Raw genomic sequence first — 15984 nt, 5'->3', positions numbered from 1 at the left:
TTTATTGCATGACATGGGAGACATTAGCACAGTACTACCCAGCATGGTATGCCCTCATCTGTTGGAATCTTTATAAATTGTTAAGTCATTAGAGTTAATAGAGACAATAATGATCTAATTTAGCATGGTTCAGTATCACTGATCTGATCTTACAAGGAGATGTTTTGGGCCAGAACCTGAAACAAGATACTAAGTAGAACTAATTGATACAATGCTTGTGTTCACACCTTTACTCATTGGAATTCACAAGTATGGGAGATTCACAAAGTTAACTGTGTAACTTTGTGAATTCACACCTCCTTTGAAGCTAGGGCCAGAGAGCACTATGGGAGAAAGCCCATAATCCCATTCTCTCAGAAGAGTCATATATAAGCCCAGTCAAGAGAGTTCAGCTGAATTAGATTGGAGAGGAGCATGCTGGGACAGACACAGAGCACTCTGGGAGATTGATAGCCAGAAGCCTTCTCTCCAAGGCAAGAGAGATCCATTCCATTTTCCACTGGGCTGGCTGGACTCAAAGACAAACCTTTGGATTTGGAGACATTCGGAGGGAGCTCTTGGAACCAAGCAGAGAGACAGGCCTCTAAGCTAACCGGGCTATATTGGAGACAATAAAAGATATGAACTTTTATCACCTGCCTGCATTTGGGTGATTATTACTTTCAACTGAAACTAAGGCTGCCTCCAGAAGACCTCCCCAAGAAACCTGCTTTCTCCCAGAGAGAACTATTATTTTAAAGAAGAGAAAAGAACACCACACTCATCAAAGAAGGTATTATATTCTATGAGCAAAGCAGAATTGATTTAATTTGAAGGAAATGCAAGATGTGCATATTTGGAGAATATAACACAAATAGCCATATGGCCAAATAGTCATATGAATTATTTGTGCCTGACCTGTGGTAGAGGATTGCATAGTAACTTAACTCTAACATAATGATATCATCTTGGTCCTCTTCAAGAATGAAGAACAAGCAATCAACCACTGAAGAAAGGAAAATGAAGTGACAAGTGTGATAGCTGGGAAAGCAGGGCGGTATGGAAGGAGTGGGAAGCTGTAGTTTAGGATAAAGATCAATTTTAGGAGTAAAATGAAGGCAAGCATAATTTTAGAGTCCAAGATCTTGTAGTTAAATCACTTATTGGTAATTTCTGTTCTCTTCCCACCATACTCCCACGCTTCATTATTCATATTGCACTTTTGCAACAATCAACATAAAGGGGAATGTTCTCTTTTATCATTACTTGTATATCCACCTCCACCAGCTGAATGAAATTAAGTCTAATGGGCATGACTAGCAAGATTCAGATTAGTCATTTTTCTCTAAACTTCAAAACTCCTTCAACTCTCATACTTGTTATTATGGATCAGACATAGAGCATTCATACCTAATTCCATAAAAGAATGAATCCCTAACAAAGTAAAAGTCTATCACTATGGAATTCTAATACTTGAGCTCTTTCCCACTATGTCCAACATGGGACTATTTCCTAGGAGGTAATATGTGACTCAGCAGGTAGGGTCATGGTCTTCCATTACTATGGGTAATGATTAAGGTCATGATTAAATTTGAGGAACACCCCAATCCTTTTCCAACTCTCCCAGTAGAAAGAGACGTGGGATTTAAATCGAAATTAAAGGGCATTACAAATAAAATGCCAGGCTAGGTTAGGAGCCCAGAAATATCAAAATGTAACAGTCTTAGGCTGGAACAGAAGTGGGGAAAGGCAGGGCTTGGATGGGACCATCTCATGCCAAACGAAGTTCTCTGTGGGAGGAAAAGGCGATTTATCTGATGTCTCAGTGAAGTTAGTGTTTGATGGAACTCTCCCTTCCTAAAATTTGACCTTTTAGGTAATAGCACGTTCCATATGCAGCTTTGAATTAGAGGCATGGGGTTGTGCTAGATCCAAAGACTCATGTCTTACCCTAATACACAAACACTCAGGCACCCTAAAAAAATTCGATCTTTATAACTTATGTCTGAGAAGTAATTTAAAAGATAGCATAGACATCATGTGTAATGGGAAAATGATTGGATTGGTCATGCAGCAAAAATTAAAAATAATAAGTAGGCAGCCTCAGTGCTACATTGGAACTCAGAAATGTTCAAAATACATTGGGTAAGTCCTTTTCTGTAGATTTATGCAAGGCTATGATTGTTCATAGCCTTGAACAATCATACAGGACCAAATGTGGAGAGATTTAGAGGTATGTCAGAGGAAGGAGTACTAATGCCTAGTTTTTTCACTGTGCTCCACTCAGCAGTTTGCAGATTGGATTTCAGAGATCTAGACTAATTTGTGCCATTTATTCAACACTAATTCCTTCACCAAACTTTTTGTCTATCATGGATACATGGCATAATTCTGGCTTTTCTGGGACTTTCTGGAAGAAATGTACACAAACATGATACAAGAGAGTGTGAGTTAAATGTTAAGAATAGGACCATACAAAGTTTTACAAAGTGTTCTGGATGTGGTGGACATCCCATGTAATATCTACCATATTGCAATAGTATAAACAGTCCTTCTGGCTCATGTATCACCTTTCTTAAGCCTATAGGAAAGAAGAGTATTATTTTGGGCAGCTACCTGGTACAATGGAGATAGTATCAGGCCTGGAATTAGGAAGATCAGAGTCCAAGTTTGATGTCAAATACTTACTAGCTGTGTGACAAGTCACTTAATCTTGTTTGCCTCAGTTTCCTCATCTATAAAATAATTTATTTTTGACCAGTTGAGTGACTTCTTTAAAAACCAGTGCCATGCAAAGCTGCCTGGTTAAGCACATTTGGAAAGAACCTTGCTGGCCAAATTTAAAGTTGGTCCCATTTGCTGGCCTTAGCCCCATCATCCACTATTACCACCTCCCCCCATCCAAAGGACTCAGAAAAAAATGTTCTGTGGTCACTCTTTTTTGTACATAAAAAAGAAATTAAAAAGAAATAAATCAAGTACTTCTGCATGGAACAGGCTTCAAGAGATGCCTGTGAGTCTCCTGAAACTTAACTCTAAATTGGTCTCAAAATTTAAGCAGGAATCTATAATTGATAAACTCTTGCAAATTTAGAAAGACATTGAACTCTGCTCCAGGAATGGGTCAGTTTTCCTGTGTGCTGATATAAGCAAAGACTCTAGCACACTTCAATGCATTCGCTGCTTACAATGTTAGTTTACATGCTTTTGACATCCAGACTTCTATATTGGACTTCAGAAAGTCTCAGTCCAGCTGCTGTATTTCATCTCATTTTTTGGATCTTCATTCTCTTGACAGGAATAAAGTTTCCTGTTCTTCAATAGAACAAAAATGGATTTTTCACATTCTTCTCACATTATTGCCCTGTTCTTTTATACAGTCTCTAGCTTACCATGATCTTCTGTTCCCCTGTAATTCAGTTAGGAAGAAGGTTTCCCAGATTCCATCATTCTGAGCACTGGAGTAAATAATAATCTAAAGATAAGGAGTAGTGTGAGCACTAGTTAAATGTGAAAAGTCACTTTCAGCTTGGAAGACTAGGGAAGAATTAACACCTGAGTTGGAATCTGAAGGACAAAAGGAACTTCCAAGTATGTGGTGATGTCATGAGTGAGGAATGATGAAGAAAGAGGAATCAAAGTGACTTCCACATTACAAGTCTGAGTGATTGTGATGTTGCTTGGACAAGCATCTTTAACAGACAATACTGCACTGTAAAAAATGAAAAAAAAAAGTAAAGTTCTGATAAACCTGGGAAAAACAGGTTGCTAAGTGGCACAGAGGGAATATCAGGAATATGAATACAAATTTAGTCTCAGATATTTACTAGCTGTGCAACCCTGGACAAATTGTTCTGTTTGTCTCAGTTTTCTCAACTATAAAATGGGAATAATATTTTACAGTCATTAGGACATTGTTAGCACAAAATAGGTTTTTTAAGTAAGTGTTTATTTCCTTTCTTTCCCTTTTGCTCTTCCATGTAGCAAATAATATACTCTAGACATCTTGTGAGGGGAAATAGGTAGATGATCTGTATATTCCTGCCTTCCACCCCACTGCTCCTAGACTAGCTTGCTTGATGTTTAAGATGTCTAGAAATTCTAAGTCTAGATTTTTAAAAATCTATTTTTCTTTCAATTTCATGTCAAAACTTTTAACATTTAAAAAAAAAAGTTTTGAGTTCCAAAGTCTATTCCTCCTCTCTCTTCCTGAGTTAGTAAGCAAATATAGGTTATACACATATAACAATATATGTATGTTAGGAAAAATAGTGAACATCTGAAATGAAATGTAAAACATCTATTATTCTCTGCAAACTGCTTCATGTATAGAGTTTTAAATATTCTCCCAGCAGGATATGACATTAATTAGCACAATTATGTATTTATTTGGTCAGACTTTTACTTTTAAACATATGCTTTTGACTGTGATATGTTTCCAGCATTCCTTTTGAATGTAAGAAATAAATACCTATCCAATATCTTATATTTTATTTTTAGTATCTTCCTGCTCCTCTTTTTGGGGAAACTCTAGATGTGTGGGTAAACCTAAGCTTTATATAATTTATTCCCAGGTCATTAGAAATAGAGTTTACCAAATCAAAGAGTGTGAGAAAAGGGAACTTAGTCCTCTTCTCATTAGAAATCTGTTGCTTTGGTCAAATTTGAATAAGTCTGGATTGCCTATAAAGGTACAAAGCAGAGAGTAAGTGCAAATTCCCAGTTGTTCTTGTTCTTATTCCTCCTCCATTTCTTCTGCTTCTGCTTCTCCTCTTCCTCTTCCTCTAGCAAGGTGAAGTGACTTGCCTAGGATCACACAGCTAATACATGTATGAGGTCAAATTTGAACTCAAGTTCCTTTGACTTCAGGGTTGATGTCCTATCCACTTGGTCACCTGTCTCTTGTAGAACTTCCAAATAAAGACCATAGAGCATTGATGGGAGAATATACAAATCACCACCAAAAATAGTAAACACCACCTCAAACTCAAAAGCTGGAATTATGTCAGAAAAAAGTCAAAATGCCCCTCTAGAGCAGTCTTCATTCATCTCTTAGTCTCTAATTATTCATTTACATAAGATTCTCTAAAGAATTTAAAAGATAAAAAATGATTGAGCTGATACCAAACACCATTAAACAACATAGAATAATAATTCTATTATTAATAGAATACAATAAGGAAGGAAAGTACTTTTCTACTGGGAGGTATACAAAGGAAAGGCAAATCTCTAATCTATTGCCTGGAGGTGACAATCGACCTCAAAGTTGAGGTTAATTGTCAAAGGGAAGAAGCTTCTGCTTTCCTCACTTAAAGACCAGTGCCTTCACTGAAAAGATCTAAGTAGTACTCCTAATGGAACAAAAGAAGCATCCAGCCTCCCTCCCCAAGCCACTCAGGGTTGGAAAAGAGACTATAGTTGTCTACTGAAAGGCAAGCTCCGGAGCTCTCACCCTCCCAAGGAGATGCCCACCCTGAGAACAGTACAGTGGCTAATGCCACTGACTCAGTGCAATGGAACCTGGGAAGAAGCCAGCACAGTTACAGAGCCAACTGCTTGACCCAGCCCAGCAGCATACTGCCCATTCTGGCCACAATATCCTAGCACTGCCCAGTTGAGTGGTGCCCCTCTATCAGAGACACTATGCCCTGCAAAGAGCCAGTTCAGTGAAAAGATAGTGCAACTGAATGAAGGAAAAGCTTTAAGAAATCTCACAAGGATTTTCTGGAACAAGGAAGAGTCTCAAGAATCTGCAGTACCAGAGTTGTTGATTGCCTTGTCTATGTGTGTCTCCTACCCATATACTCACTATCACTGTATTTTAATTTAGTGCCCATTCTTCCTTGCAGTGATGATGGGCTAGTAAGTTCTGAGGGTTGTTTTACATAGAATCCTCATACCTTAACCAGAAAAGCAAAAATAAAAAATAAAAAATAACCTTAGACAATATTATTAATGAATAGCAATTTAAAATTTTAAAATAAAATCCTGACAAAAATTTTACATCACTATATCTAAAACATTCACTAGAATAAAATTGGATTTATATTAAGGATACAAGTATATGTCAACAAAAGGAAATCAATAAAATAAGCATTTTAAAAAGAAGCATTTAAAAATACACAATGTTATAGAAAAAGTTTTTGACAAAGTGTAGCATTTGTTTATAGCAGACACTTCAAAGCATAAAGTATAAAAGTATAAGCAAAGTATAAAAGTATGTATGTAAAACCAAATTCTAGCGTTATTTGAGGATACATTAGAAATTTTCCCAGTAGATACAAGAATAAAGCAAGGATGTTTTCTTTTTCCTCTGTTGTCTGACATATGCTGACAATAACCATCAGAAAAAAGAAATTAAAAGCATATGGATAGGAAAAGAAGTGAAGCTAACCCTACTTAAAAAAGCCATCGTGAATAAATTAGAAAATTCTAACAAATCAGCAAAAAAGAGGTAATTAATATCTCTAGTAAATTAGCAAAACAAAAATAGACCAACAAATATTAACTGGATTTACATATAGCAACAAGAAAACTCAATAGGAAATAATAGAGTGGAAAGCCCATTCAAAATAATTGTAAAATGAATAAAATATCTGAGAATCAATCTACCACAGCACACCTTGTACAAATATAGACACAATTTAGAAAGAGCTCTTTAAAGAAATAAAGAATGATTTAATTAAGTAGAAATTCATTGGTCATGGTTAGGTCACAAAAATATAACAAATAAAAATAAATGACACACAATATAATCAAATTCCCATGAGTAGGTACTTTATAGAGTTTGAAAAGTAAAATATAAAAGACCTAGAATCTAAAGGGAAATAATGAAAAATACATTTTTTGAACTCAATTTATACTATAAAGCAGTAATTATTAAAACTAAACCTCAGAACACAAATTACATGTGAAGGATATCCCTATTTGACAAGAATTGCTGTAAAAACTGAAACACAGTGTGGCAAAAGATAGGTTCAGACTGGCAAAACAATATAATATAGTATCAAATGGATACTAGATATTAAAAATCTTATCTTTAAAAAAGTAGAGGAGAAGCAAGTCATCTTTCACTACAGAGCAAATTCTTAAATAAAATATTCACAGTAGCACTTTTTATAGGAAAATAAGTGAATCAATTAGATAATAGTTACTAAAATGATAACTTAGAAGAAATGATGACTATGATGAATACACATGGGAAGACATATGACTTGATACATAAAGACTTTGAACAGGATTACAGGTATAGGGATAATGTTCTGAAGAGGGTTGTGGTCCCTTTAAGAACTGTATTTCCTATTGATCTGTGATTCCTTTCAGATTCCCAGCCCCTTCTGGCTGAGGCATATCCTTCCCAGACAAGTTGTCTTTCCAGGATGCCAGAGCCTTTGATTCAATTACAAATCCTGGTAAAAAAGCATCCCTTTGAATTCCAAGAGGAGATCCGGGCTTGTCTCAGCCCCCATTCTGACTTGCTTGGGCCGTCCAGCCCCCACTGGTTCTGATCTGCTCGGACTTCCCAACCCTCACTAAGATACCCAATATAATAAGCTTCCATCAACTAAAGTCTTTGCAGATGGACTTTGGCAGCCTTCTTTACTGCCAGGACTGCATTTTCAATGCAAAACTCCATTTTCCATAGATCTGCCACTATAGAAGTCAATCTCTGGGTAAACTGATTTCTATCTAACAATAAACTTTCATTTTGCAACTAATAATTCGGGACTGAGTGAACTCTTTCACTCCTAAAACCTGTGGCCGATTTAATGGGGATTCTTAATAACTCTCTTATAGCCACTAATCTCTAGACTACTCTAAACCTTATCAGTTCCTTCCTTCCTTCCTTCCTTCCTTCCTTCCTTCCTTCCTTCCTTCCTTCCTTCCTTCCTTTCTTCCTTCCTTCCTTCCTTCCCTCTCTCCCTCCTTTCCTTTTTAAAATAATGGCAAGAAAACATAGATATAAAATGAATGTTATCCATTAAAATTTTTTTAATAAAAAAATTAAGCCTAAAGTTGAATTTAGCCTATAAAATTCCCCACCTTTGAAGTAGACTGACTGAATAAAATTATAATAAACATTTGCATCATGATACCAATCCAATCACTTACCAAGATGATCATATCCCAGAGCTCTTTCAATAGGCGAACCTCCTTGTGACAGGTTTTAAGTTGTTTATAATCTGGGACTGTGACTTCAAACAAACCCGCTGACTTGGAAAGTTGTTCCATGATGCTTTCCATAGCGGCAATGCTTTTTTGTTGCTAGAAATAAAAGAAGAATGCTAAAATAATGTTTAAAGATTCCACAACTTTCCAAATCCATTTTAGGCCAGACACCAATGCTTTGCAAATTAATTTGGCTATGAATGACTTTGGAGCTTGAAATATAATAGCAGAACACAATAAATATTGGTTTGGATGGGGACTTGAAAATATAGAATATCCCCAGAATAAATGGGATTTGGAGAAACTTTAGAATAAACTCAAGAGAATTAAGCCTATTTCACAATGAAAATATTGCCATATATATAATTTCAAGTTGGTAAAATTTTTACCAGCATTACAATTTTCCTCATGAAACTCCTATTCACATCATAAAGTTCCACAGATCATCATTTTTTGCTGCCTCATTTCTCTATGAAATATTGTTTCTCTTTTTCTTGTCTTAAGTTTTTAATTATTTTCCTAAATAATTCAGACTATGATTCTCTTTAAATAAAAAACATATCTAGTCCTGTATTTTGTATAGTGCCCAGGTATCACCTTTTTCTGGGGAAATTATTTTGAATGAACATATCCTAGCTCTGCGTTTTTGCCGCCATCTTCCTCATTATCAGTGTGGTAATAATATCACCCTCTTTTAGAATCTCCACTGAGTGTGGCAAAGGCAAGAAAAGGAAGGAAAATTTAGATCCATTAATTTGCCTACTTATTCCTAGATTGGATTAAATTAACAAAATAATCAGGTAAAGGGCAATGCTTAAAATACTGGCCAAAATAAGTTACCAGCGGGATTTTGGCTATCCATTTTCTCTTTGCATCACGTGACCACATCCCTCTCTTTCCAATGCCAGTTGGGTTGTATTTCATTGTCAAAATTTCTCAATATGGAAGGTAGATAGTAGCAAAAAGCATTCCCTGATCTCTGATCAGAAAGTTCAAATCAGGTTCATCCTCTAGGAGCTTTCTGGATCAGGAATTATGAAAGTTACCTAAATCTACTCTATTTTAAATATACATCCTATCAACATGACTGTGATGCAACCCAATGATATCAATGAAATTTCAAGTGATACTACCTCCTATCCCCAGCACAATTGTGGGATTTGGAACTAGAAGGGATCCTTAAGAGTGCATGTGGTTCTCAACTTTTTTTATGCCATGGATACCCTCTTCTTCCACTTGCACATACATATATTGGAGGTCTGTGAATCCTATAGATACATTTTCAGATTACTGTTTAAAACTATGTTCACAATTGAAGGAAATGCTACATTTCAGTTAAAGATTAGTGAAAAATAAAGATTTTTTAATTTCAAAATTCATGGACCCCACTAAAATCTTCCCATAGAACCCTGGGTTAAGAATCTTTGATTTATATTATATTATATCACTATCAAATTTATAGAGGAGGAAACTGAGTCCCACAGATGTTAATGACGTACATAAAGTCACTTAGCTATTAAAAAACTCAGACAGAATTTGAACTCAGATCTTGTGAGTATAATTCTGGACCTCATTCTTCTGTATTCCATTTTTTGGGGGGGGGGGAATGACACTGAAAGCTATGAGGTATTTTCAGAAGTTGTGGAGGGAGGTTAAAAAAAAAAAAAGAAAGGATATCATTGAGTAAATTTCTTAAATATGAGATTATTTCCTCATTCCAAGCTAAGTTCACTGTCCTTGCCCCAATTTATAGACACCACATTTACATAGAAATAAATATTCTGGCTCTGAGGTCAGGTTATTTTATCTCTATAATCACAAGAATTAAAGCATAAAGGAATAAAGAAACAGTACAGAATGTCACTTTTCGCTGTCATAAGTCATGGGCCAAAGGATGTTTACATCCTTGAGCCTTTGATTTAAATACCTTATTCAGGGATTTGTAGGGAGCAGGATCTGTAAAATTAAAGGGGGCATCTCGTCTGAAAAATTCTCTAAATTCATGCTGCTTGAGCTAGAAAGAAAAAGAAAATATGAACTTTATATTTCTTTTTTTTTAATCAAAGCTTTTTATTTTTCAAAACATATGTGTGGACAATTCTTCAAAATTAGCCCTTGCAATACCTTGTGTTCCAATTTCCTCCTCTTCCCCTACCCTCTCCCCAGATGGCAAGTAGTCCAATATATGTTAAACATGTTAGAAATATACATTAAATCCAATATATGCATACATATTTATATAATTATCATGCTGCATAAAAAAAATCATATCAAACCAGTAAAAAAGAAAAGAAAAGAAAAAGAAAATGCAAGAAACAACAAAAAGAGTAAGAATGCTATGTTGTGAACTACATTCAGTTCCCACAATCCTCTCTCTGGGTGTAGATGGCTCTCTTCATCACTGAACAATTGGAACTGGTTTGAATCATCTCATTGTTGAAGGGGGCTATGTCCATCAGAATTGATCATCATATAGTATTGTTGTTGCCGTGTATAACGATCTCCTGGTTCTGCTCATTTCACCTAGCATCAGTTCATGTAAATCTCTCCAGGCCTCTCTGAAATCATCCTGCTGGTCGTTTCTTACAGAATAATAATATTCCATAATATTCCTATACCATTATTCAGCCATTCTCCAGTTGATGGGCAGCCATTCAGTTTCCAATTTCTTGCTACTACAAAAAGGGCTGCCACAAACATTTTTGCACACGTGGGTCCCTTTTTCTCCTTTAAGATCTCATTGGGATGTAGACCCAATAGAAACACTGCTGGAACAAGGGTATGCACAGTTTGATAGCCCTTTGAGCATAATTCCAAATTGCTCTCCAGAATAGTTGGATCAGTTCACAACTCCACTGACAATGTATTAATTGGACTTTATATTTCAAACAAATGACAAAATAAACTAAATAATGCAGTTTATACAGTTTGTTGCTACAAATCAAGTACCACATTGACCCAATTCCAACAGGATCTCAGAGCTGTGTACTACTTACCAAGAGTGCTAATTACTAAGGGGGAGAAAACACAACTTTACCCAAGATGCTGAAATTTAATGGGATTTAACAGCCCTTGGATTACAGCACCATTAAAAACAACTGGGTTTAGCACCCAATTAACAAGAATAAATATTTAAAATAGGAAATTACAAGATGTCAAGTACTTCCATCTCTGTCTATCCTGGATAAACTCCCCAGGACCATTCTGTGTGTCCCTGTTTCCCCTCAAATAAATTTGCCTTCAAAAAATTGATATGAAAACATTTGTGATACTAACTGTGTGTAGGTACATTTTATGAAACTTGTCCTGAGCATTAAAAAAAAAAAGTTCAATTATGGCTCTGCTTAACAGAATTTCTTCCCATGGTACCTCAAACTGCTGGCATTTTCTTCTAATTATATTCACTTCATTGGCCTGTAGAGGAGCCACATTTTGTTTGACTTGTATAGCCACTTTCTTTGTTTGGGTCCACTGCTCTGGTAGTTCCTAGAAAAAATAATGAATAAGGAGGCTACTTTAAAAATCAGAAAACAACAGAAAGGAAACAGTTTTCTTTCCTCCAAACTCAAAGGTCAAATACATAACTCACAAAAGCTAGAATCATACTCAGCAAATGCTATTTTCATCATGCTGAACCCTATTTGAGGTTCTATATTAATAAACAATTATATTAAGTGAAAACTCTCATTCTGAATTCTGAGAACCTCAAATAACTTATCCTATTTCTTGTACCTTGTCAATCTTTCCTTTCTTTCACCTCTTTCATAAATTATGCACGTTGAAAATGATTATCATCCTCCACATATGAAAGGATCATTCCTTTCATCTGTCTTTTAAAAAAATGCTGAACCTAGTAACCATCAACAAACATCTATTACACAAATAAAAATAAAAATAATCATACCTGAAATAAGATTTCCAAAATTTATAGTGTTACATGAACATTTGCACAATATACTATAGTATAGTATATAATATCAGTGTTCCAAATTCGTTATTTCCTACCACTGACATGCAATTTTCATATTTGTGCCTTTGCACAGCCCTTTGTGCCTGTAATACACTCCTCCTCACCTACTCATTTTTAAATCCCTAGCTTCTTTCAAAGCAACTGTTAGCTGCTATTTCTTATATAAGCAGCAGATGGTGGTGTTGAACAAGGCAGAATGAGCTGTCATTGTGTAAGCAAGGTTAAAGGAGAGCTCCCTTTATCTTTCTTTTATGAAGGCACAGATTCAGTTCCTTCCTCTTGCAGGTGTAGAGCCTTCTCTTAAAACTCCAGTGGCATTTCTGCCATTCCAGAGTTTGAGGAGTTTGGGAATTCTGACCCTACAAGAGGCAGAATTCCCCAGGCTGCCTAATGAGGCACTAATCCACTCAGATCAGTAAATGGAGGTTAAAGCCAGCAACAGTATTTATTAAGTGACTGTGCTTAGCAGCCTGGGCAAAAATAGGAAGACCGAGTCTCAAAAAACAAAAATAAAAACACAGTGCACTAAATAAGAAAAAGCAGCTGCCAATGATTTGAAAGTGAAAGTTAAATTACCTGTGCAAACCTCTAAAAAGTGCAGGACATTTTAGTACTTCATATAATCTGTCCCCTAATATTGTTTTCCTTTTCTCTCTAATGCACTATAATCTCAAATGTGCAGCTTAAATCTCCATTCATTTTTAATCGGCAAATCCAAATTAAGATTATGAAACCTTGATGTTCCCTCTCAAGTTTGTCTTCCCTCCATTACAATTTTCACTGCTAACATTCAAGTAAGCAATTTTGGCACAGATTTGAAAGGTCATTCTGGCTTTAATACATTTTCCCCTACATGCACAGAAAACCATTTACAGAAACAGTTGTTCTCAAAGCAGCAACAGAGGGGGAAGGGAAAGAAACAATATGGCTGGATTCCCTTCCATTCAATTTTATGCTGGAGAATGAGTAAAACAAGGGAAGAAATGGGTGAGGAAAATAGGGGAATTGATCTCAGCCCCTAGGAAAGCCTGGTAAGAATCTCAGAGAGTTTCTGGCAGCCTCTTGAATATGTCCTTTGTTCCCCAAGACTTGCTCTTTTCACCGAAGTGATAGTCCTATCAGCCCTCAGGACAAACATCATAATAAAATTGAGCAGCTAGACTTTGTCTGGGATGCTGCTCTGGTTCCAAATTCCACTATTTTCCACCCATTCAGATATCTAGTTCAGAGTCTCTGGGCCCTCTTCTTTTCCCCACACATGTCTAACTATTTATTGCTACTCTTCATCCAATAGGGTTGTTGCCATTTACGGTATGTAACTCAGTGGGTATATGAAGCAAACTTGTTTTCCTCTTTTCCTTCTCAGTTGAGAATCATTTGAGTTAGATTTGTGTATGACTCTCAGACAAACATATTCATAATTGTTGGGTGCAAACTAACCCACAATCAAAAATCTGTCAGTCCTTAAGGCAGTATCGGAACTATATCTCATACTTCCATCGTAGTACACTCTGTGTTTTCACAGCACTGGCCATATGGTAAGTACTAAATTATTTATTGTTTGATTGACCACATAATCCAATTGGTTAGCCACCTAATACCTCACCTGTAACTTCGTGTGTATTTCTTCAGGCATCTCCTCTCCATAAGTCTTTAGTAGTTCAATAGTTTGTTTCAGAGGTTCAAACATGTGGTCTGTTGCTATTTGTCTCTCTTTGACCTTCATTAAGTGCCCCATGACTGCTACAAGACCATCATAATCACCTTCTTTTAGAGGCTTTGTTAAACCTGCTCTGGCTTCTTTCATGAAAGTTTCTAGATCGGCCAGGCTAAAAAAAAAAAAAACAGTAATTTGGAATGTGGTCAATAATTTTGTGATTTAACAAATGGGCACAAGTCAGGTAGAAAGTATTGACATATATAATAGGAGTACATATTTGGAAGATATCTATTTATTTTAATAGAATGTTCTTTGCAGGCAATAAGGAGATTAGGGTAGGAAAATATTGCATGAATGGGGAACAATAGTTGAATAATGAACAGGGTGAAAAAACTTCAGACAACTAATAGTCTCTAGGTAGAATGACTAGATAAAATGGATTTCTGGCTATCTCAGTCTGAATTCTTCCACTTAACTTGAGAGATGCTGTATTTAAAATAGGATGAGGTCTCAGACACCAAGACTCCCAGTTATAATCTCCTTTTACCTTAGAGCAGATTTTTAGGCCACACCTTCTACCTTTATCAATCTTAACGATATGTGAGACCAGGTCTTGAATCCAGATGTCCCCAATATAATTCTTTTAGAATTTCTACCTTGGATCTCTTTTCTTGGATCAGACTAATGTCCTGGACTAATACAAATTTTACTTTCCCTACTTTAGGAAAATTGTTCAGTAAGTTTAAGTGGAATCATAGAATACTATGGCTCCTCAGATATTTCAGAGAATGTGGGCCCCTCATTTTGCAGATAATAAACTACAAGAATAATAATGAAATTTATACTATGTAGGTATCTCTCTTCAGAGTACGATGGCAGCAGACTAGCAAGTTTTTGGTTTTCATTTTCAAGATAGATGTCATCCATCAAATAAAAGTGAATTTAAAATAAAAATATTGGAACATCCTACCTATTAGTAACATGGTCACTCAGATGCTGCTTAAACATAAGGCTCCACCGTTTAATGATATTGAGAAGGGCTTGCTTAAATGGACGGCAATCACTCTGTAACCAACCATTAAATATTTTGCTGTTCTCAAATTTGGAGACTTCCTCATAAAGCTTCTCATAAGAATCAATCTGAAAAGCATCAATCAGTGTCACAATAGAAGTATAAAATGAACTAGAGGTTTTCTTAGAAAGCACAGAGAACTAAAATATTTTGAGTGTGGCTTCTTTCTATAGTTGGGAAGGGCAAAACTCATAGACCTCCTGGTCCAGCATCATCCCAAGAGTCTAGGTGATTCTTAAAGTACCTATGGTGTAGGAAACTGACTACAAACAACTCCTTATTATCCATGTTGATGAAATGGTTTAGATACACAACTAAAATTATGAAAAATTCAGATAATTAAGAAATTATTTTCATTTGCCTTGGAATGTATATGTTATATAGTATTTTTCCTTTATAATTGTGTTGGGCTAATATTAAAAATTAATTTGAATTCTCTGACTCAATCTTATTTAATATAAAGAGAGCATAGAAATGTTTTGAGTTGCAGGGGGAAGCCAGGATCAGATTAGAAATTTCTACAGATTACCTGCAAGGTGAATAAGTCTTATATAAAGGTGATTTAGAGTTATTTAGATAACCTACCCCTACTCTGCCCCACCTAACATCAATAATAATTTAAAAATTTCTTCCTGGTGCCTTGTCATTTTAATGTTACCTGCTGTTGAAACTGTGGCAGAGTTGGGGGCGTCTTAGGGAGACTTTCTTCAAGTCGGGAATCCAGCTCTTCTTGTGTGAACATGTGTCCATAAGTCAAGAAGAGCTGCATGAATTCACGGAGGTTATCTATCCATAAATAAGAATATTTCTCAAAGGAATCTTGATATTCTTCAGCCTGTTTCATGGCAGTATAAACTTGGTTTGTCACATCTTCCCTCATTTCTAACAATTCTGCATTGTCTTCGAGGTCACTCTGAAAGAGTAAAGGCAAGGAAATAAATAGTCAAATTCACTCCTCACTGGGGAATTTAATCATTGATTTTAATTAATGAAAGGCTGCTAGCTTTAAAACAAAATGAAACTGAGAGATTTTTTAAAGTTAAAATAAGCCTTTGGGAAATATCAGTATGGTGGGCCTTATTCTCTGCCTGGTAGAAAGAAATGGAATTGGCTATCTGAAGTGTTGAATGTAGA

At 35.8% G+C, this 15984-nt stretch overlaps 1 protein-coding gene across 1 annotated transcript in view; it reads right to left on the bottom strand.

Moving 5' to 3' along the window:
- Positions 1-15984, bottom strand: part of DNAH17 (dynein axonemal heavy chain 17) — a 299993-nt gene that overhangs the window by 207039 nt on the left and 76970 nt on the right. The window contains exons 19-24 of the mRNA XM_051995475.1: positions 15509-15763; positions 14749-14918; positions 13725-13947; positions 11518-11634; positions 10076-10162; positions 8092-8244 (exon numbers count right to left, since the gene is read on the bottom strand). Coding sequence (XP_051851435.1) covers positions 8092-8244; positions 10076-10162; positions 11518-11634; positions 13725-13947; positions 14749-14918; positions 15509-15763 — 1005 coding nt within the window. The remainder of the gene's footprint in view (positions 1-8091; positions 8245-10075; positions 10163-11517; positions 11635-13724; positions 13948-14748; positions 14919-15508; positions 15764-15984) is intronic.

Source organism: Antechinus flavipes, chromosome 4, assembly GCF_016432865.1.
Source record: "Antechinus flavipes isolate AdamAnt ecotype Samford, QLD, Australia chromosome 4, AdamAnt_v2, whole genome shotgun sequence".
Lineage (NCBI taxonomy): Eukaryota > Metazoa > Chordata > Mammalia > Dasyuromorphia > Dasyuridae > Antechinus > Antechinus flavipes.
Note: the sequence above shows the minus strand (reverse complement) of the source record. Positions and strands in the feature narration are given on the sequence as shown.